Genomic DNA, 22777 nt, shown 5'->3' with positions numbered 1-22777 from the left:
TCCACCTCTAAGCCTGTGTCCATCCCACCTCCTGCCCAGCCCCCGCCTCTATCCCAAGGAATCCCTGGTTGACGCATGTGCCTTCTGGAGTAGTGGGCTGTCACCTTCCTTTCGACATTTGGAGCAACCAAAACAGCTACCTTCGGTACCTTGAAAATGGATACGGTGGGTTGTATGTTTCTTCTAAAGTGGCACTTTGTCTTAGAAACGTGGAGTTTGGATCAGGCCCTGGTGGGTGTTACTCCCAAAGCTTCACTGGAAAAAATGCTATAGACTCCAGCATTCCCTGTAGGCCAGATCATTTGCTTCTATGTTATCTGTGTTAGGGGGCCATCCAGCATCCTGGGCCTTGGTCCACAAAAACTGGAGTTGGCCTAGAGCTGGAATCAGCAAACTGTTTCTATAAAGGCCTAGAGAGTAAATGTTTCGGGCTTGCCAGGCCATATGGTATTTGTTGAAACTACTCAGCCTTGAAGTATAAAAACAGTTCTATACAACACATAAATTAGTGAGCAAGGCCGTGTCCCAATAAGACTTTATTTTTTTAAAGATTTTATTTATTTATTTGACGGGGAGAGAGAGATCACAAGTAGGCAGAGAGAGAGAGGGAAGCAGGCTCCCTGATGAGCAGGGAGTCCGATGCAGGGCTCGATCCCAGGACCCTAAGATCACGACCTGAGCTGAAGTCAGAGGCTTAACCCACTGAGCCACCCAGGCACCTCCCAATAAAACTTTATTAATGGGCACTGAAATTTGATTTTCATGTTCTTCTTTTAATTTTTTTAAAGCCCTTCTGTAAAAGCCTTTGGGTCTTTCCATGATTGCTAGTTTTAATTTGGATGTCCCACCCCTTATTTGCAGAGTAAATCATTGGTAGTTACACATAAACAGGTTGGTGAGCTGGATCTGGCCTGTGAGACATAGTGTGCTAAAGCCTGGCCAAGGGGGCTAATAAGCAAAGAAGTCGTAAAATATACAAAAAAATAAAAACCAGGCAAAAATACAATGAAACACATATTTGTAGGCTGCAGTATCCAAAAAGATTATGCATTTGAACTGAAGATTTGACTCTGAGTTTCCTGGTAGTCAAAGCAAAAGGGGAACAACATCACTTTGGTTGTTTACTGGCGATTAGAGCAAAAAGAAGTCAATTCTTCATGGGAGGTGGAGGTACCATGGCCTTCTGGGTTAAACCTGGTAAAGCAATTTGATCTCCTTGTCTGTCATTGAGCCCCCATTTTTCTGACCCACACCAAGGCTAGTCTCAGAGTATTTGCTCTACTATGTAAAATCAACGATCAGCCATTTTCTGGTCATTGTAATGGTGTAAATTATATCTGACGGTTGTTAATTAAATACCTAGTCATGCTCTGAAGCTAAAGCCAAATAGTGCTCCGTAAACATTATGATTTGTCGGCAATCGATGTGATTTGTATAATTCGTGAGTGATCAGATACTTTATCCAAAAGCAGATTATTGATGTCCATGCCTGTCTTGGGAGAAATTGCCACTTGGTCTGCGTCTACACAGAACCCAAGAGAAGAAGAGATTTGACAATTGTCTGATTAATTGAATCAGTGGTTTGGGGGAGTGGGCTGTCTGTATTGATCCAATTAAATAGATAATTGTCAGAATTGAGGTCATGTCTATAAGACACCGCCATTTCAAAGCCAAAGAGATTGTTTCAAATATATAATGCTCACCCAATCAATGGTGGCTGCCTCCTCCACATGAAATCAACCAGAAAGTGATTGATTCTATAGAGCTATAAACCAGGGTCTTTCCTAGTTCCAGCAAACTGTTATATGCTACATACATTGCTTTGAATTTTCTATTCCCCATAGACCCAAGGGCAGTGATTCATTATGCAATAAGGGGGATGGAAATATTCAAATCAAAAGTTGGGATGACACAAGTCTCCAAATAGTTCCTTTTGAGGGAGGAGGAAAAGAACCCAAAAAAGTAGGCAAGCTGGTATTCTCCTTATCTGTGAGCTGCCTGAGTACATTGGATACACAAGGAGCACTCTGGATTCTCTGAGGGTGTGATATATTGCAGGTACACTGAAGGGCAGACTTGATCTCCTGGTTAGTGATCAAATAAAAGGAAAAAGGACCAAAAAAAAAAAAAAAAAAGTAGAAAGCTTGACTTTAACTTCCGTATCAGATTTAAAACACAGCCTCACCATTAGCGGGTGATTTTAGGCAAGTTAGGCAACCTCTCTGATCCTGAGTGTTCTCTCCCCTATCTAATAAGGGTAAAGTTATTTAAATCTCTTGCAGCTGTGTCTATACCAAGCACGCAGCCAAGGCTGGTTAGCCTGACACTTCTCTACCAACCCCCACTGAAGAAAAGAACCGATTGCTCACGTTTCTTGTCTGAGACATGACCGGAGGTCAGCCATTCTTATACGTAGCAGTCAGCACTCACTGGTCAGTGGGTGAACACCCACCGCCTGCTAGCCGTGTTACAGTGAGCAGTAACTTAATTTTTTGCGCCTCAGTTTCTTCATCTGTGAAGTAGAGATGACCATGCCCTCTGTAGGGTAATGAGGACGATTGCATGCATCAGTAATACAGGTATAACATGAAAAGACAGGCCAGCCATGTAGAAACTCATCTATAAATGCTACTTACTGTTACCATCCTTTGCGTTAGCAAATCGTTGTTCTAGTTTGCTGGGTATAGAGATAGGACACCCAGGCAAATGAGATAATAATATTAAGAGACCAAAAAATGGCGGGGGTGGGGAAGTGCTGTAATGGGAAGCTCTATGTAGATATGAGGGAGGGGTGTCCATGCCTAACTTCATGCATCTCCCCACATGCCATGTAGATCCTTTTTTGTGCCGCCATTTTGGAATCTCTCTGAAAATAAGTGACCACCTTTGGGTTTGGTGTATTTAATTCTAACACAAACATACAGAAAGCAGGTAGCCTGCTGTTTATAGATCTTTTTTAAAGTGAAGGAATATGTTAATGAGCTTAGCTTGACAAGGAGCTCAGGGGATTTTTGACATCAAATGGCAGGTAACTAAATAGGTCACCCCAAGTTTTTGCAAGGATAGAAGACCAAGGGGATACAGAAGCTTCAGAACTTTGTTCTCAAGGAGAGCAGGAGATGTAGTGTGTGGATTTTTTTGTTGCTGTTGTTCGGTTCAAAGTTGTGTCTCTAATGTCGGTCCAGTGCTTGGCACACAGAAGGTGTTTGTTTTACACTAGGAAGGAAGAAAGGATGGATGGAAGGAAGGAAGGAAGGAAGGAGTGAATGCCATGTTTGTAAGGGCAATGAAAAGGCTTCCTCCACATCTCTGTGCAGTAGAATCGGCTTTCAGGCACTTTGACTTCCTTCAGTCGACACATTTGTGAGTCTCTGGGTGCCACGCTGGGCAATCATCCCTGGCTGCCAAGACGAGGGGCGTGCGGTCCCTGCTCTGGAGAAGCTCCCACTCTATTCAGGGCTCTGCCCTTCCTTGAGCCGCAGACAACCTTGGGCCCCTAGTGGGACCGGTAGACTGCTCCTCAGATAATGGTTTTATTTTTTCCCCAGAATAATGTTTTTAAATATATAATACAAAATACATACGATCAGGGGTGCTTGGGTGGCTCAGATGGTTAAGTGTCTGCCTTCAGCTGAGGTCCTGATCTCCTGGTCCTGCCTTGGGCTCCCTGCTCAGTGGGGAGTCTGCTTCTCCCTCTCACTCTGCCTTCCCCCTGCTCCTCAAATGAATAAATAAAATTTAAAAAGATAAAATACATAGGCTCACAAAGGAAACCAATTATATTGAAATATATTGAAATATAGTCATCTAAATATTAAAGCATGTGATCTTATATGTTCTTCCTAATTAACCTGTTAAATAACTCATCTAGTGGTGGGTCCATTAACTGCTAATTATCAAAGTAGTGGTTGAAAATGATATTTTCAGGTATCAGCTGCAACCCCTGTGTCATATGAAAATATCCGTGATGTCTGCAGTAACAAACTCACAGATGGCTCGCATAGCGGCTTGTTGCCTGCATGAAGGAAGGGTGCACTCCAGGTGGGGTCAGTAAAATAAAGATGCGATAGTCTGTCCGGCCTGGGACACCTTCTCTCTCTAGAGCCGCGCCCACAGATGCTCATAGGAAGGACCCTGCCCCAGCGTGCGCTGGTGTCGTGGTAACAGCGGCAGCAGAACCTGGCAAGACATGTTAGCACAAAGGGGCAGGACGAGGTTACCTGAGCCGGAAGCACCCGGGGACAGCGCCAGCAGCCCCCACCCCCCGCCCCCGTTCTCTGAGAACAAATGCGCATGTCCGGGTCTCACCGCAGGTACATAGTAGGCGCTTCATCCACAGTCCGTTGTTACTGACCAGCTGTGACAGATGCACGGGAGGGGAGAGGCAGAGACAGAGAGGGTGGCAGGTGGCAGGTGTCCTCTGGGCAGGGGGAGCCTTGAGTGCCAAGGAGTACGGAGCACTCAGCTTTTGCCAGAGAATGAGCAGGGGAGGAGAGGGAGGGGACAGTCACAAGTATGAGGGTTGGAGCTTCAGGCTGGCCTCCGTTTCCGGTGCTCTCAGATGGCAACTGTCTGGGACACTGTGCTGCCTGGGAGGGGAGCCAAGGCAGGGGGAGAGAACCTTCTGGCAATCTGCCCACAGCAGCCCCGGTGGGTATCAGGCCTGTTGGCTTATCTGTGATTTCTTGGACATGCCGCCGTAGCTAGTAAATAAAGCTGTCTGCTTTAAATTTCGTCCAGCGTCCTGTTACAGCCTCTCCTCCTAGGAGCTGAGTCCCATTACATTCCGAAAGCATATGTTCCCGACGATTGTTCCTTCTCTTTCCAATAATATCTTTGCAGGACAAAGAGGGATGGGGAAGGGAACACACTTTCAGGATGTCAGTCCCAGTTTTAATTACAAGTGTTCGTGCTTGTGGCATTCATGTAATTGGGGGGCTGATTGATGCCAGATAATAAGCACTGATGTGAGGGGCTGGAGCCCAAGGCGGGGGTGGGGGGTAGGCAAACAGAGGCAGCAGGGCCCCCCCCCCGCCCTCACCCCCCCACCGCACCCCGCCACCAGACCCGGAACTGGGGCGGCACATGTCAGCGGCTTTTCTGAGAAGCCTGCAGGGGCCGGCGTGGAAGAGACACCGCCGGTGCCCTGCACTCGCTCGCTTTGTGACCTTCCCGCGTGGTATTTCCCTTCCCTGAGCATCAGTTTCCTCATCTGAAAAAATGCATCTGATCCGTAATACCTGTGGCTTGGGGAGGGGGGGTTGGAGGATTAATTAGGATAATCTAAATAAAGAGTTTAGTACCGTGCCTGGTAGATAGCAAGCGCTCAGTGCTGTTGACTTAACTGAAAAAGTAACAATAACCCCTGCGATAACCACAATAATCACAGCGACAACAATCATGTTCAACTACGCCTTCAGTTTAAGGAGAGGGAATATGACCCGGGGGCTTTTTTCATTAGATATATGGCACACACTTGACCTAACCGAAGGCTTGAAAGCAATTGGGTAGGAACACAACCGTCCATCTTCTTGAAGCCTCCCGAGCAGTGTAATCCAAGAATTACTGTTCTCTCTTTGCATTGATGCATTTGCATTTCTCTGTTGGATCCGGAATGCTTTATAGGGCACCGATCCGACTCTAGCATTCTCTCAGTATAAACTCCGGGAGAGATGAGGCATGTGTGTGATTTCCTTGAGTAATTGACTCAGCGGCGCCTTGGGGTTCCAGAGGCCAAAGGAGCGGAACGCTCATCCCAAAGTGTTCGGGCTGTGTCCAGCGTGACTGCTGGCTGCAACCCCGGACACTCGGAGCAGAGCCTCCTGTGTGGCCTCCAAGGCCAGCGACCATCTGGCGCGTGCAAGAAGGGGTGCATTAAACAGCAGTGGCAATAGGTAGGGAGGAATTCCCGGTGCAGGCTTCAATGCAGATGAGCCTCGGAAACATCATGCTGAATGCAATAAGCCCGACGCAAGAGACCGTATGTTACGTGATTCTGCGTGGGCGAAAGGTCCAGAGTAGGCAAACCCATGAACAGAGAGCTGCCTACTGGTCGCCAGGGGCTGGGGCAAGGGGGAGATAGGGAACGACTGCTAATGGAAATGGCGTTTCTTTTGGGGGTGATGAGAATGTCCTGGAAGGAGGTAGTGGTGTTCTTGCGCAACCTTATGAATACAGTAGAAACTCCTGAATTGTTCAAAGAATGAATTTTATGGCATGTGAGTGATGTCTCAGTTTTTGGTTTTTTGGTTTTTGGTGTTTGAGGGCACGCATGCGGGCGGCTGTGAGTGCTGGCACTCCTAATCGTGAGCAATGCCCCCAAACCGTAAACGCCGAAACGGCCCCTCCAGACAGGCTGCAGGTTCCAGACCTGAATACACGCTGGGGGTGTGTGTGTGCGTGTGTGTGTGCGCACGCGTGTGTGTGTACACCCGTGCTCTTGGCAGCTAACTGGTTGGTGAGCCCCCAGTACTGTAGGCAGGGCCCGGAGTGCAGGACACATGCCCATTGACCATGAAGCCACCATCGGGGCGAGGCCCCAGAACCCTCCATCTGGGAACTTCCTAAGGAAGTGCCTACACTGCCAAGGGCAGTGAAACCCCACATTTCCTTAGCTCCGTGTCTTCCTGAGGGAGGGGTCACCTTTTGAGCAACACAGGAATGACGGGAGGCTGAGAGGAGCCGGCAGGAAGGCTGGCGCCCCAAAGGGTTAGGAAATGAGCCTTACGTAGACTTGCAGGGACACTGCAGGCAGGTGAAGAGGGCAGAGCCCATGATAGGGAGGAGCTTGTCTTCCTGCTGCTGAGGGAGGAGAGAGCCTCTCTCCACTTCCTTCCTTTTCCCCAAGGGCAGTGAGGAGCCACAGAGGTTTTTATGAGCAGAGGAATGATGGTTGGGTTTTTTCCCTGCAAAGATTATGTCGCTGGCTGTGGGGACAGGGAGATTAGTGGAGACGTCTTTCAGTTGTCAATGAAGGCCTAAACCTGTTATGAGCTGTGTGTCTACTCAAGACTGTGGATGGGACCTTGTTTAGAAAAAGGGTCTTTTTAGATGTAATTAAGCTAAGGGTCTCAGTGAAATCATTTTGCATTAACTGGGGGGGTCCCGAATCCAATTCCACATATCATCATAGAGACAGGAAGGGAGAAGACACAGAGAAAGCCATTCGAGGACAGAGGCAGGGACTGGAGTGATGTGCTTTCAAGACACAGAGTGCTAATTGCCAGAAGCCAGGAGAGAGGCATGGAACAGGTTCTCCATCAGAGCCTCCCGAGGGGACCAGCCTCTCCTACACCTTGATTTTAGGTTCATGGCCTCCAGGCTCTGAGAGAGTCCATTTCCTTTTTACTTTAAGCTGCCACACAGCCCCAGGAAATAAGACATCCCTCATGGCTTCCCCACATCCATTCTGGTGACCCTCTAACCCTCACCGATCTTGTGGCCCTTTTTAAAACACCATCTGATTGTGTTAACCATCCAACCCTCTTTACATTTTCTCATTCCCTTTAAGATAGTAATCCAAATCTTTCTTTTCAGTCCTTTTCATTTTCTGTGCTTCGGTTACCCGCCATTCATCAACTCCTACCTACCGCAGGGCATTTGCACATCCCCTGCCTGGGATACTCTTTCCCCTGCACCATCCTACTGATCCTTAAGATCTGAACCAGAATGTTATGGCTTCTGAGATGCCCTCCCAGACACACCTGGCTAGGGTAGCTTCTGGTGCTGTGGGCTCTCTTATAACCATGTTCTTTTTGCTTCTACCATTTGTTCCAGTTTGCAGTTACACACTTATTCATGTGATCCTTGATCAGTGTCCATCTTCTGCTTCAGACAGCAGTCTCCATCCAGAAATAATGGCGCAAGCGTTCACACAGCATCCTGCCTCCAGGAGGAGTACAACCTGGTCACATAGTAGGCTCTCAATTAAAGTTTGATTACCACTGAGTGAATAAAGATGGGTCATGGTGATAATTATGGTGGTGGTATTTCATATAGCTTCTATGGGAAGTGAAAACCCCAGCTTTCTCCGCAGTATTTTAATTGTTTCCTTCTTTAAATGAAGTGAGTGTCAGAGAGCAAGGCCACTTTGTTGTAATCTGTCCTGTAGACCTCCCTCCTAACCATTTTACATCAATCTGTTGATGCTAAGAAGAGCCTTCCACTGAGCAAAGACAGATAAGTTTTGTCTGTTTATCATTTTGTACAACCCGATTCCCCATCCTGGAGAACATTCAGTTCCGTTCAGCAGCTGTCTGTCATAGGGACCGTGCCTGATTTATTACGATCTGCACATCTCTTCCTTTTGAATCATGTGGATTTGATCATTGCTTCAAACCAGGCTTTCAAAAGGAATGCCACCAGAAGGTGTTTATGTTCTCGCTGCTTCGCCAACGATAACTCATATCTCGTGCCCTGATGACAGAAGAAGCGGTATTTCTCCAAGTGGTGTTGTGGTTTTCTGGTATCTTCTAAAGAGCCCAAACATATGATGGGGGTAAAACATATGAGACACTGCATGTCTTAGAGTTAGGACAAGGTAGCATCTCAGTGTTGGTGTAAATGTGCGTAGTTTACTTGCTTCTCCTTTGTGTCCTCGATATTTGGCACAGTGTCTGGCAGATGGTGTTTGCCTAGCCCACCAACGAGCTCCTGTACTGAAATGAAAAAGCCCAGAATGTAGGCTCACACTTCACCCCCAGTTCTTTCTGCCTTCTCCACTTCTCTTCCTCTCTCCCTCACTCTGTTGTTCCTTTCTTGCTTCCTCTCTCTGGCCCTCCCTTTTCAGCTCACTGATTTTTTTTTTCTGATATTTTTGTACTGAATTAATGGGATTTTTAAAAATGTGCTTCATTTTGTGTTTCCCTGGAAGTACACATATGCCCCCAATGAAAGCAAACTGAATAAATCCATAGTCTCAACTTCTTTTCCCCAAGATTAGGCTCAGAGTTTAATTTTTTCCTATGTTATCTGGACAATTACATTTGCTTTCTTGCACAGAAATGGTTTTCCAAATTTAAAAACCAACGTACGGACTGTGAGAACTTGTGCAGATCACAGTTCCCTAAGCTGCGGGGGAAATGTCCCATGTAAGTTTATAGCCTCCAGCGGGAAAGTGAGGGAGATGACCACACCCAGCACACATGCCCATGTGTTTGAACCTTACGATACAAAGAACATCGCCCACGTCCTCGAAAAACAAGTGTAATTAAAGATACATTTGAGGGGGGTGCCTGGGTGGCTCAGTGGATTAAGCCGCTGCCTTCGGCTCAGGTCATGATCTCAGGGTCCTGGGATCGAGCCCTGCATCGGGCTCTCTGCTCCGCAGGAAGCCTGCTTCCTCCTCTCTCTCTGCCTGCCTCTCTGCCTACTTGTGATCTCTCTCTCTCTGTCAAATAAATAAATAAAATCTTTAAAAAAAAAAAAAAAAGATACATTTGAGGATGACCTGGCGAAGCATTGATTAGCCTGGTAGCGTATTTTAAATGATTCAGCTGGACAGACAGGCCAGTCGAGGTATCTCAGGATGGCAGCAAGACAAACAGATTTGGTCCAAGAAGAATGGAGCCCACATGTGGCGGCCCCAGGCTGGGGCTCCAGGCGCAGATGCACTGGACAACTGCGCCCCACCCCGTCCCAGCTGGCCCAACTCCGTTCCACATCTCTGACTTGTCCTGCGAGATCTGGACATTTCTCACATCCTCAGCTGTGAGATGGAAGAAAAGATGCACGTTAGCCCCTGAGAAAAAGGCATCCGGGCCAAATGCCCTCTTAATTTCCTCAGTACACACAGGCAATCCAAAATGGCCAGTGGGCACCACTGTCAAAACAATGGTGAACTCTTACAGGTTCGGATGAATAAGTTTATTTAGCGAGAACTCATCTGAAGTCGGTCTGTTTTGGAACCTTGGGGAAGCGAAGGGCGTTGAAAATGGGACAGGGTACTGTGTCAACTTGGGTTAAAGCAAAGTTGAGAAAAACTGTGTTCCTTTGTCGGTGGCTGTTTCCACTTGTTAGGACAATACCTTTTTATATGGAATTGACAATTCTAACATTAGTGAGAGATCGCTTGTCCTTTACACTGTAGGCATTGATGGACTTAATGATGCTTTTCAGCAAGATTTTGCATATTTCGTATTTCCGTTTAGAGCTTCCAGGAAGCTCAATTATTAATTCCGCTGTGGATTTACTGGTCTTTTGACTCTCTCTTTAGTATAAAGGTTGTAGCTTCATCAAACATTGTTTGCTGTCCTCAGATTTCAATAGTGCTTTAAACCAAGCAGGAAGTCCAAGATGAAGTGTAAATGCACAGTCATTTTAGTGGTGTCGTAGGGCCAAGAGCCTGAATGTTTTATAACTTTTTTGTAATCCCAGTGGTGGGTAAGCAACTGTTACGACCAAGGACAAGCAGGGGTCTGCCCCATAATCCAGTGAGACAGTTTTTTGTGATGTTATATGGCCCCAAACTAGCATCTGCCCAAAAGATGCTATTTATAAAAGTAAACTGTTACAAATGAAGCTTAGCGTTAACCAAAACTTTATGAATAAGTAATGAAGTCTAATCTTACGTTATTATAGCCGTTGTTTAAAAGCACATGTCTGTCTGCCAGGCCCCTGGAATGATTTTGTATGACTTGGGAAAAGCCTTTTTTGGTTCTCCTTTTCGTTTTTGTAATGATGACTTCATTACTTCTTGCTTATGGTTTCTCTCCTCTGGTGCATGCACAGACCTTCTGCAAAGCAAGCTAACAGATGTGGTCCTCGTGTATCTCTAAGACTGTCCCCAAGACGACCCAGCACTTCAGATATTTTTCATGTCATTTCTCCCCCAAAGGGCTCACCAGCCCGCCCTTTGATGTTCTGGGGCAAATCCCATTAGAAGCGATGGCTTAAGGTCCTCACACAGACTCTGCCACAAAGGCTGGGACTCGGGGCAGAGCGTGATCCCCGTGCAGTGGGTCACAGCAGAGGAGGGCTGGCTCTGCCCCTCAGCTTTTAGGTTTTCCTCCTTGAAGACTGAACACGTGCCCTGCTACAAATGTGTGGACGGCTTGGAAGGATCACGCACTGGGGTCCCAACACTTTGGCCCCGGAAATGCTGGCCCCAAGACCTTTGGCTGCCCAGACAGTGGCATTGTTAACGGACAGCATGCCAGCTAGATCTCAGTGCCAATGCTGATATCCTGAAGAGTCCAATAGGAATGTGTACCAGCACTAGGGTTTCTTTAAATTGTGAAGGGCAGCTCTCAAGTTAGGCGGCAGACTTCATCCTCTCTTCAGGGGCCATCTCGGCTTGCAGGAGCTTCTCAGCTGGATTTGCCATCTCTGGAAGGCCCATACGTGGGGTTGTGTGTCATGGGTAGCTCCATGGGGGACACACACGGTGCCAACGAGCACACCGTATGGATGTCTCCATCCCAACGATGCCGTCCTCTTATAGTCTTTCAGAGCCTCTAGGGACCGTCTTTTGCTTTGGACCTTCTGAGTTTGTCCACAAAATCAAAGGCATTCGATGTATCCAGGTAGGCTGGGGAAAGGGATTCTTCTAATTTCCTGGAAATCCCATATCCCAGTGATTCTCAGAGCCCGAGATAAATCCATGGCCCCCAGTCCAGAGAGAGACGGAAGCTATGGATTTGAGTCCTAGACTACATTCATCTGGACATAAATGAGACTGACCTCTTTTTTTGTCCTTGTTTTATTTGTGATGAAATCGACAAATAAAACTTACCATGTTGACCATCTTCAAGTGTGTGTGGTTGCGGCATAAAGCACTTTCACATCAGCGTCCACGCATCACCCCTCTGCGTCCGGGACAGAACGCTTCATCGTCCCCGACTGAAACTCTGTGTCCGTTATAAACAGAAGTCCTCGTGTCTCCCTCCCCTCAGCCCAGGCCAACCTCCATTCTACTCTCTGTCACGATGAATCTGACTGTTTTAGGTAACACATATAAGTGGAATCATAAACTATTTGACTTTTTGTGACTGGTGTATTTTACAGAGCACAATGTCCTCAGGGTTCATCCGTGTTGTAGATTTTTACCTTTTCCACCAGAACCTTGAGATTGAGGATTGTCTTTTCCACCATCAGGCAGGTGTGGCCTGGCCCGGGTCACAGGGACACGGGAGTTTGGTGGCATTGACGGGCCTGGCCAAGGGGCTGTTCAGGGGACCTCTGATCCAGTGGTGCAGAAGGAGATGGGGCCGGACGAGCCAGCTGCCGCCTCATGTCTGCGGCCAAGCCCGTGTGTTCTGCAGGGCTGGTGGTAATGGGGCACGGACCTGAATGGAATGCCTTTTATTATGCACCCTTGACATTTTTTATATTAATCTTTATTCTCTCCCATCTATAATACTTCCCACACACCACACTAAAGGGATATTTTCAGCATTAATTCTCCTAAAAAGCCTCATGCCCAATGTAAAAAGATTTCACTGTCTCAGAAAAAGGCACTCTCTATAAATGAAAAGCACCATTATTAGTAATGACAATAATTTTTCTGACATCCATTTGGGCATTCTATATGTTTTGATAGGATTACATAAATAATGAAATTGTATGCAAACTCTCAGAACACAAAAGCCATTTTCTCCAAGGTGTGCTCTGCCGCTCTCATTTGTCTTGAGCAGCTGCGTGTTCTCCGGGCTCTGTTCAGACACGCTGCTGTCTTTAATATCCCGTCTCCTGACTTCGCCCAGTGATCGTAAGACGGGCTTCCCCAGTGCCCCGGGCTCCATTCCCAGATATTTATTCTGCTGTGGGACGATTTTCCTTTCCTGGCCTTTCCCAAAGGCGTTTATCTTTTCAATATCAAGCGTACTGAATGATTTTGTGTCATTTTCTTTAAAAAAAAAAAAAGACATTTAATTATTTAAAAACAAAAATGCTTCTCTATCTGAGCATACCTTCAGTCCTCCCAGCGCTCGCTTACTGGAATGCTATAAATTACATGAAGGAATTATTCACTGTATCACTCAACATACCTTCCATTTTCCTGGGCAGTCTATTAGGCAAGGCATGGTCTTTTAAATTATTATTTTAAAGATAAAAGAGAATGGAACTACAGCATTAAATATACTTTGTAAACAGGCCGCTAGTGGGCTTATTGAAAGATAGAAAAGACTAGAATATAATCAGAAGGAAAATCACCTATAACTCATCAGTGGTTCATTGTGTTGCTGATTATTTTAAATAGCCAGCATTTTGTGAATTAAACATTTACTCTAATATCCAGAACAATAAGACAAACAAATAAACTTAAAAAAAAAAAAAAAGGAACACCCTGTAATCCTCTCATCCCAACACCATTCCATTTTTGCATTGCCCTAAGTAATACTGACCAGGGGCACAAAACCAAAATCAATTTACTGTTCGAGAATCACGGGCCCTGGCGATCCAGCTAAAATCCGTTTCTTCTTAGCCCTTCCTTTGGTTTCTAGTGGTAGGGCGATCCAGGAGAATTCCAGACTGTCTAGAATATATAGCCAGACTCAAAGACTGACCCTCAGAAGGTGACCGAGAGAGCCCCGCTAAGGAGTGGGGAGCGGGGACATGTCTCGTGGTCTGTGATTCATCCATAAGTGTAGCTTATGCCCCAGGCTGCTCCTTAAATGCTTGGGAGTGAAAGAGTGTCTGGGGGCAAGAGGTCACAGCTCCTTAGAGAAGTCTCCTGGGACTCTCTGGGACTCTTCCAGAAGCCCAAAGGTCATGCATATCTTCCCACCAGTGTCGCTTAGCTTTTTGCTTGGAGAAATACGTGAGTAAGAATCCGTCTTCTGTGGATCCTTGGAGAATGTCCCACGGTCACGAAGGGCTACTTCATGTTGAGCTGTTGAGACCACTCCATGCTTTTTGTTCCTGTCTTCCCGCTTTCTAGTTCCCCTCTGCCAGCTCCTGGGCTATCCTGGTAGCTATAAGATTCCCGGATTTAGAAATTGGGCATTTCCTTGACTCAGTGTTCGCCTTCCTCCAGTGGTCTCTCAAACATCACATCCCCTGCAGCTGCCCCCAACCCCCCTTGACAACCACATCACGGGGCTCACTCTGTACCCAGACTAGACTCCCACTAGACAGTGCCCATCAGATGGTACCTCTTTTTGCTGGAAAATCCAAAATCATCACTCTTTCTGAATTAGTGAGACAATGCCCTTCATTTTCTACTTTGCAATTTAAGTCCCAGTCTTGTCCCACAGAATTATTGCCAATTGATCTCCGTATAAATGTCTGGGTTTTCTGCATTATTAATGATGTGCTAGGCTTTTGACAAGCCTTTCTTTGGTGCAGCCTGCTTGGAGCAGTGACTATGGAAGTACCAGAGTCAGGGCCTCCCTGTCTGAATTAGAGAGTTTGGCTTAACAGGGAAAAAGACACAAATGATACACCTTGGTCTCTCCCTGTAGGAAAGGCTTATCACCTCCATCATATCGGCATTGGCCACCTAGGGCTCTGTTTTGGGAAGATTCATGAGACTATATGTACATTTGACTGGGTGCTGGGATTGATTAGCAATGTCTGCAGTGGGTGAAGGACTAGAAAGGATAGATGTGAATGCTGCCAGTGTGCCCTGGGTATGTACATTTGACTGTAAGAGTGCTGGGATTGATTAGCAATGTCTGCAGCGGGTGAAGGACTAGAAAGGATAGATGTGAATGCTGCCAGTGTGCCCTGGGTATGTACATTTGACTGTAAGAGTGCTGGGATTGATTAGCAATGTCTGCAGTGGATTGAGGATCGGAAAGGATAGATGTGAATGCTGCCAGCGTGCCCTAGGCTCTGAGTTTATCCCATCTCAAAAGAGATGACCTTGAAGATGTTAGTGTCAGGTGATTTTAGACACCAGAGGAGAGATTCCAGGTTCAACGGAGGTGCCAAAAGAATTGTCTCACATGGGCAGTGAGTGGTTTTGAAATCACCTTTCCGCAATTCCTTATCCTGGCTCTCTTCTTCCACACAGCAGGAATATGAGCATGGAGACTGTTGCCCTGTGGCTCGAGTGGTAACTGTTTTCCGTCCCAGCTTTTCTGGGACCCTGTTGACAATGCTGGGCTCCCCTTTTAGAATCAGGGCAGGGCCTAGGGCTTTACATCAGTGATGCTCAGTTTATTACATCCCTCAAGGAGCAGAGAGGCTGCCTGGAAAGTCAGGACAGTCAGAAAAGCAACAGTCATCTCTGCTCTGGAATTTCCAGCTCTTTCTCTGGTTCCGTTCTCTGCTCTGGGAGGACATTCCTTTCCCTACCCTTCCTTGCCTGGCAAGTGCCGGGACATGGGTGACACCAGACCGGTTTTTGTTGTTCTTGTTGTTGTTGTTGAATTTTTGTTACTGATGGATAGTTGAAAAACTATGTTATGTTAGTTACAGGCGGACAGCATAGTGATCTCAATAATTCTATACATTACGATTTGCAAGTCTAATGCGGAGAGAAAGGATGAATCCTCCCTGGGCCAGGTGACTGGAGAGGGACTGGTCCTCTCTGTAGGCACAGGATTCGGGGTCTGTGCGTCAGGCCTGACAAGCCTGTGGAGTAGAGGTTGGCATAGGAGCCGCGGACCCAGCAGTCATTACCTGCCCGACGTCACACTGCTAGTCAGTGGCAGAAACCAAGTTCAAATCTGTATGTTTACAAGGTCCCGGCAGTAGAAACCTTGCCCTGCTGCCCCCCGCCACCCCCCAGCAGCTAAGGCAGGATGGACACCTTGCCAAATCCTCCCATTCCCTGCGGCCTGGCTTTCTAGTGAAAGCTTATTAAACAGACTCCCCCATCCCAGGACAGTAAAACTGTGCTTAGAGAGGTCGCGTGCTGGTCAGGTTTGCATTTCTGGTCAGGCTGAGTTAGCTTCATCCCCTTCAAGGTCACCTAGGACATGTTTCTCCCCAAGGTCATTTTCTCCACAAGGTCTCTCTGCCAGAGATCAGGCTTCTGCCTGCCCTCCGGGTGGCTGGCTGTGCCAGCAGGAATGCCAGCTGCGGCAAAAGAGGACGGGCTCTCCGTTCGAGAAGAGCGCGAGGACTCACATTTCTTTTCTAGTGCGGTTTCTCTCCTCCATAACGAGTAAAAGCTAATTAACGCGTGATGGCAAGCAGGCTGCTGTGCCTGCCAGCTCCCTTGTGCAGACCCTCTTAGCATTCTCACAGCTTCCCTCCTCAACAATATATTCAGATTCGTGATTGCGAGAGAGCAGGATCCAGTTCAAAAGGACCCGTCCCCCCAGGGAGCCTCAGGGCAGGGCGAGAGGCCACCTGCACTCTGTGTGTGTGTGTGTGTGTGTGTGTGACCTAGCACCCTGTTGGCCCTTTGTAAATATCTTTCTTTACTCATCTATGTGGCTATTCCCATAAATATGCCACTGATTGTCTCCTTAAGATAAAATTCATGAAAGGACATTTCAAAGAGCAGATAGAGCTTAAGATGAAAAAGGACAGAAATGCTCATGATTTAATATGAGGTAGAACATGAAGGAAGGAAAATCTGAAGGTTTTAATTGTAGAAAATAATTACTAAAACATGTACTAACAGACATGTACAGAAAAAAAAATTGGAAAGGCATTTACAGAGATGTTACTGGTCTCTAGGTGGCCTAATGATTTTAAAATGGTTTTTTCGGATCAGAATTTTCTGAAGTATTGATAACACTCAGGTCAGAAGAATAAGTGATTTAAAAAGATGTGAAACAAGCAGAGAGAACTTAGAGGGCCCGTCTCACACCGACATATTGCTACTGAGCTACTTCTGGTATTTTTACTAAGCTAATGCTGGCTGCAAAGGGGATGTTTAATGGCTTGGTGTTGGGTCCTCTGTGTTGGGGTTTTAGATTTTTAATGCAGAGAAACTGAACTCCATTTGCTGCACAAAAACAAACCAAACTTTAAGTGACAATTCTGGCTGCTTGGGTTCAGCTGGGGATGTCTTTTTGCAGGTGACACCCCGGTTACCGTCTGGAACCCCGGTTACTGTGTGACAGTTTTCCCCACGGGTTGCAGAATTCAGATCTTTGCAGGCACTGCTTGTTCTTGGGGACGAGCCGTTAACCTCCCTGGGCCCTCCAGCTTCCTCATCTCCTGCCTGCAGAAGCCAGTTCACCTCCCAGAGGAGGAGGGTTCATGGAGGACTGACTGAGAGAAGCTTGAAAGGAGCCCGCTGGCCGCACAGGAAGCCACAGGGCGGCCAAACCCAGGAACCAGAGAGGTGACTTCCTCCGGGGTGTGGCCACGCAGAACTAGAAGAGACACGTTTGCCCACAGGAGAGGCAGGTCAGAGATGCGTGGGCCTCAGGCACGATCCCCCCACTCATGGCTGTGTCCGTGGTCCCTGCTGGAATGGACGCTGGTTTTGCCATCCTCACATAGGCCTCTTGTAGACATGTCACAAAGTACCATTGTCCCATGCACCATCTTTCTAAGAAGAGCGCCTGGAAGTGGGGACATAGCCCATAAGAACCAGCTGAGCCAGGGGCCCAGGTTCCAGTGATGCCGGTCTCAGTTTCCTCAGCTGTTTTCCCCCACCCCGACCCTCCGTCCATGCTGTTCTCTTTGTCTGAATTGCCCTGTCCTTCATTCGTCATCTGATTCACTTCTACCAGTCTTTCCAAACTTCGTTCAGGAGCTGCTTCCTCCAGGAAGCCACCCTTGATACACTCATAGGCTGCGCTCCACACCATCACGGGTTGCATTGGGGATTTTTTTTTCTGATTATAGAAAGTGACATAGCTGGCGTTTGCTATGGGGCCAGGCTGCATGCACGGACAGAGCATGGACTTTGGCATCTGAGGGACAGTGGTGTGGAACCGCACGTCTCCAGTTACTAGCAGACTGTCAGCGAAGTATATCTCACTTTTCCGGACCTTGATCTTTTATCTAGAACAGAACCAGGGCAAGAACGCAATGCCATGATACACATAATATGTCACGAAGGTTGTCATGTAATGTCCATTGCCCGGCAGTATCTGATACAATATAAATATTGGCCTCATGGTCTTGCTTCAACATAAAGAAAAACCATCACAAAGGTCAAGACCGTCTCACACTCAGGTGTGATGTCTCTTCATTCTTGGCTTCCTCCCCCGTAGGGTCCGTCACCTCCCCACCCCCCATCCCTCTTTGTCCTGTAGCCTCTGTTTGTCTCCTCCTCAGATTTCCCCTACTGCCCTCGGGTGAGATACCCACTTCCCTATGGAAGGATTCTGCAGTCCCCTAAGAGGACCCTGTCCTGTCAGACCCAAGCCTCCTTAGGGACCTGGCACGGGAACAGGGATGAGCTCATTAAGTCCACAGACATCGTCGGCTGGTTAGGGAGGCCAGAGGTGCCGCGACCTGTGAGGCTGAAGGAGCACAGGACCCCACAAGCACAGGATGGGGATCTCAAGTGATGGGGTTCAGAAACAGGCCACCAAGAGCCCTCCCAACTCAGAAAGACAGACCTGTCCCTGCAGAGTTCCAGGGAATGAGCCATTCGGGGCTAGACCTTAGATCTGAACCCAGAGCTTGAATTTTCTTCACTGTTTTTCCATTTCAAAGAGCTTTGCCTTATTTTTCAGACAGGATTCGGGCAAATATTCTGGAAGTGATGAAGAAGTACTTCCAAGTTCTGCTTCCCTCCAGTTGCTCAGACCTGCTTAGAGAACCTAGAGATGGCCAGTGATTATTTTCCCTTCTCCTAAGGACCTCTCCGGTTTCTTTTACGGAAATGAAATAGAAATTTGTCCTGTTTTTTTCTGCAGCATGGGTCTATAATATGTACTTCTCCCATCCTGGCCTTTGTGTTCCAGAATGTGTGGGAAGAATTAATTCATTGCCTGCCTGCCATGTGCCCAGTGACTTTACCTGCACCCTCTTGATTAAGCTGTGTGCACATGTATCCAGGTCTGTTCCTAGGTAGGGCCTCAGGCTCATTCAGTGACTTGCCCAAGGTCACATAGTGAGTGGAAGGCAGAGCTGGGTTGGAACATACATGTGTTGACTGCAAAGCCGTTGGTCTTCTATACTGTCCCCCAAATTGGGCCTTCCCCACTGTCCTTTGTATCAGGTCATGGGTGGCAATTCCCTCCCTGCTCAACCTTCTGGTTTGGAATGCAGAAGTTCATTGAGTCGATCGCCTATCAGGATCTAGAGCTTTGCTCAATCAATGCATATCATTTTGCCAAGAGACAGAGTCTGCCGCTGGAGAAATTGATTCTCTGGTTATTTATCTTCCTCTGCCCAGTGTAAATTGGTCAGCCTGATCCTATTCGCATGATAAAAATCATAATGTCTCAAATTACTTACTCAATAAAATGTGGGTTTGTCTATTATTAGTGATCATTAGGGTTATAATGCAGCATGGAAATTTGGAGCAAATTAACTACATATGCAAGCTGCTGGGCTCGTGTGCAGTTAATCATATGCACACAGTTCCAGTGGGCAGAAGGGTTTGCGAGAATCGTTTCGGGAAGCATTTGTGGGAGGGGAACTCAATACCCAGATTTGTTTTTTCACCTCCTGTTCCCCCTTAATCCGGCTTTCTCAAGTGCTTATTTTATCTGATAATAGTGTTGAAACATACAAATACAAATATCTATATATCAAAAAACCAGAATTATAACTCAGATTAAAATATCTTTGAATACTTCCATTCATGGCCCCCGGGGTTTTCTAATGATGAATCAGAATTCCATGGTGAGCAAATACCCCAACCCCCTCATTTTCTCTTCCACCTTGCCTATCTGCCACGATTCACTCTTTGTCCTTTTCTTTTGAGTCTTTCTGCTCAGTGATGTAATGGGACAACCTCTGTTGTTATAAAGACAGTTCCCATCACACCTGGGCATGGCCGTTTCCTCTGTGGCAGATGCTTCCTGGACACGTGGGCAGGTGAGAGGAGCTGACTTTGGCTACTTGTATCTCAACATAAGCGAGATGTAGCTTTGAATGGCAGTGTAAGTTAAAAAGGAAAAAAAAAAATCTATGTATAACTTGTTTCCTGTGATGGTGCCAGGAAACTTGACAATGAACTTTGTGAATTAAGGCTACCGGATGAATAGAGGTGGTGGCATGGTAGCGGAAATTCGAATTTTTTTTAGTGGTTTTTGGTGTAGGCAAAGCCTTCCTCCAAGGAGTGGGACTTGTTCCCTGTGCACCAGTAAAGGATGGGTGTTAAAATTAGCACCAGTGAGCTCTGGAAGATTCTAAGCTCTGTGAAAAGGTTACCTGCTCCTATCAATGGGACTTTTGCCTCAAATTCTAACATTTGCCAGGATTCGTGTATTTACCTGTGATCATGCATCAGGATGAAGTGCTTGGGGATGCATGTGCTTCATTTCGGAAGGCGTTCTCTGAGGGTCCAGAATCCGGTAGACAGCCTCTGAGGCTCATTGGAAGGTCCCTGGACATGTGAGCTAAATGATGAGGAGGTGGGAGCTCCATTCCACTGGCAAGTTCCACCCCGACTATCTGGCCTGTAGTCTGGAGTGTCACTGGACTCACTCCACAGAGACGTCCTCTATGATCTCTCAGGAAACGGGCCAGTTTGCCAGCTGATCTCTCTAGAAAGAGCAACGGTGCTATCCGTTTCCCTCACTTGCTTGGGAAAATATTCCATCACTAGTCTCAGGGTCCGAGTAGGACATGGAGGCAGAATTGCAAGCCACAAAATAAGTTGGTGCACATAACCTATCAGTTAAAAAGACTGGTTAGCAGCAAAGCCGCCTGAGTTTCCTACCTTGGTTTAATCACTTACTAGCTGCACTATAATGAGCAGACATGCAACTGACATGGGCTTCATCCCAAAACTGGAAGCAGACAAAGGTCAGAGATAGCTGTGTGAGAAAGTCTTTGTAGTCTGAGTTATTTTCTTGTATTACCTTGAACGGTAATGCTGGAAAGCTTATGATGGTTTTGATAATAGATTTGGCCAGGCCAGAAATAGCCCACGTGAAGTTTGATCAACTGGTGAATTGATTAATTGATCGGGTAAATAATGTTAACCTTGGCTACCGAGGTTTATGAAAACCAGAGGGATAGAAACAGTTAATCCACAAACATCTTCATCCTCTCCTGAACCTTCTCTTGGAGTGACCACATGCGTTAGTCTCCTACGGCTCCTTCAACAAATTGCCATAGGGCAGTGGTTGAAAGTAACTCAGATTTAGTCACTTATAGTTCTGGAGATCAGGAGGCTTAAAATCAAAGTTTGATCAGGGCTGGTTCCTTCTGAAACCTTCTGGAAGGTCTAGGGAGCAACCCATGCCGTGCCTTTCCGGCTTTGAGAGGTCACTTGCATTCCATGGCTTGTGACGCCTTCTTATGTCTTCAGAGCCCATCTGTCCAGTCTCTGCTTCCGGGACCATGCCTCCTCTTTCTCCGGTCTACTTCTGTCATCACACTGCCTTCTCGGACTCTGACCCTCCTTCCTGCCCCTTACAAGAACCCTTGTGATGACATTGGGCCCGCCCAGACAGGGCGGGATCATCTCCCCATCTCAGGGTCCTTCACTCAATCACATCTGCGCAGTGGGTTTTTCCACCCACAAAATGGAACATATTCACAGGTCCCGGGAGGGGATGGGCATCTTTGGGAGGCATTGTCCTATGTACCATACCGTCCTATCATTCCGTGTAGAAATATCACATCAGGGGCGCCTGGGTGGCTCAGCGGATTAAGCCGCTGCCTTCAGCTCAGGTCATGATCTCAGGGTCCTGGGATCGAGCCCCGCATCGGGCTCTCTGCTCAGCAGAGAGCCTGCTTCCCCCTCAATTTCTGCCTGACTCTGCCTGCTTGTGATCTCTCTCTCTCTGTCAAATAAATAAATAAAATCTTTAAAAAAAAAAAAAAAAAAAAGAAAAAGAAATATCACATCATTCTTTCGTCCGGGGTGTGACTCTCCATTAACAAAGGGCATGGGATGGTGTGGAAGGTGTCTGCCCCTGGAGACCTAGCTATGTGAGGCATGGCCCAGCCTCCACCTCAAACTTGGTCCCCTAAAACTTCCCATCGAACTTGTGTTTCAGCTTCTTCACCCATAAAGGGAAAGCGTTTGTGGGTGACACCTAAGAGGCTGCGTCAAGCCTAAACTTATGTTTTATTCTCGAAATGGCGCTGTATTCGTTTCCTAGGGCCGTACAACAAAGTGCCCCCAAACTAAGTGGCATAAAATAACAGAAATGTGTTCTTCCATACTTCTGAAGGCTCTAAGTCTAAAGTCAGGGGTCGGCATGGCCCCTGAAGGATCAAGGGGAGAGTCTTCTCTGGCCTCTTCTAGGTTCTGCGGGTCGCCAACAATCCTTGACATCCCTTTGCCTGTAGACATCTCTCCAGTCTCTGCCTCTGTCATCGTTTGACATTCCCCCTTGTCTTTTTGCTTTGGTGCCTCTTCTCTTCTTGTAAGGACACCAGTCCTATCGGATTCAGGACCCACCCTCGTCCTAAGTAATTACACAGCTGCAAAAACCTGTTTCCAAAGAAGTTCATGTCTGAGATTCTGAGGACTTGGATTCGGGGTGTGTGGGGGTGGGACACTGTTCAGCCCCGTGTCACCCAGACTCCCCCAGATGTGCCCTCCCTCCACAATGAAGAGAACACAAGGACTCAGAAGGGAGAAACAGAATTTGGTGACTTTCTCTTAAACCTGCCTTGCTTCCTTGTTTTGATTGCTGGGCTGTGGTTGTGGACACAGATGCCATGTAGCGTCACAGAGCAGCTATGATCCACGTCCTTGGTGATGTTTGGTCCCAGTCTGCAGGCCCTGCGTATGACGCCAGGACACAGTATGACCAGGACATAAGCAGAATCACCATTCTGCGTA

The 22777-nt window shown here is 47.1% G+C and overlaps 1 protein-coding gene across 2 annotated transcripts in view; it reads left to right on the top strand.

Moving 5' to 3' along the window:
* WWOX (WW domain containing oxidoreductase) overlaps positions 1 to 22777 on the top strand; it is a 937277-nt gene that overhangs the window by 762669 nt on the left and 151831 nt on the right. The window contains exon 9 of one of the 2 annotated variants that reach the window (XM_045988932.1): positions 10729 to 10870. The exons of the other annotated variant lie outside the window; for it this stretch is intronic. Coding sequence (XP_045844888.1) covers positions 10729 to 10749 — 21 coding nt within the window. The 3' untranslated portion in view covers positions 10750 to 10870. Of the gene's footprint in view, positions 1 to 10728; positions 10871 to 22777 lie in introns of those variants that run through there. 2 annotated transcript variants of the gene reach the window in all.

Source organism: Meles meles, chromosome 19, assembly GCF_922984935.1.
Source record: "Meles meles chromosome 19, mMelMel3.1 paternal haplotype, whole genome shotgun sequence".
NCBI lineage: Eukaryota > Metazoa > Chordata > Mammalia > Carnivora > Mustelidae > Meles > Meles meles.
This window is presented reverse-complemented; position numbering and strand designations above follow the sequence as displayed.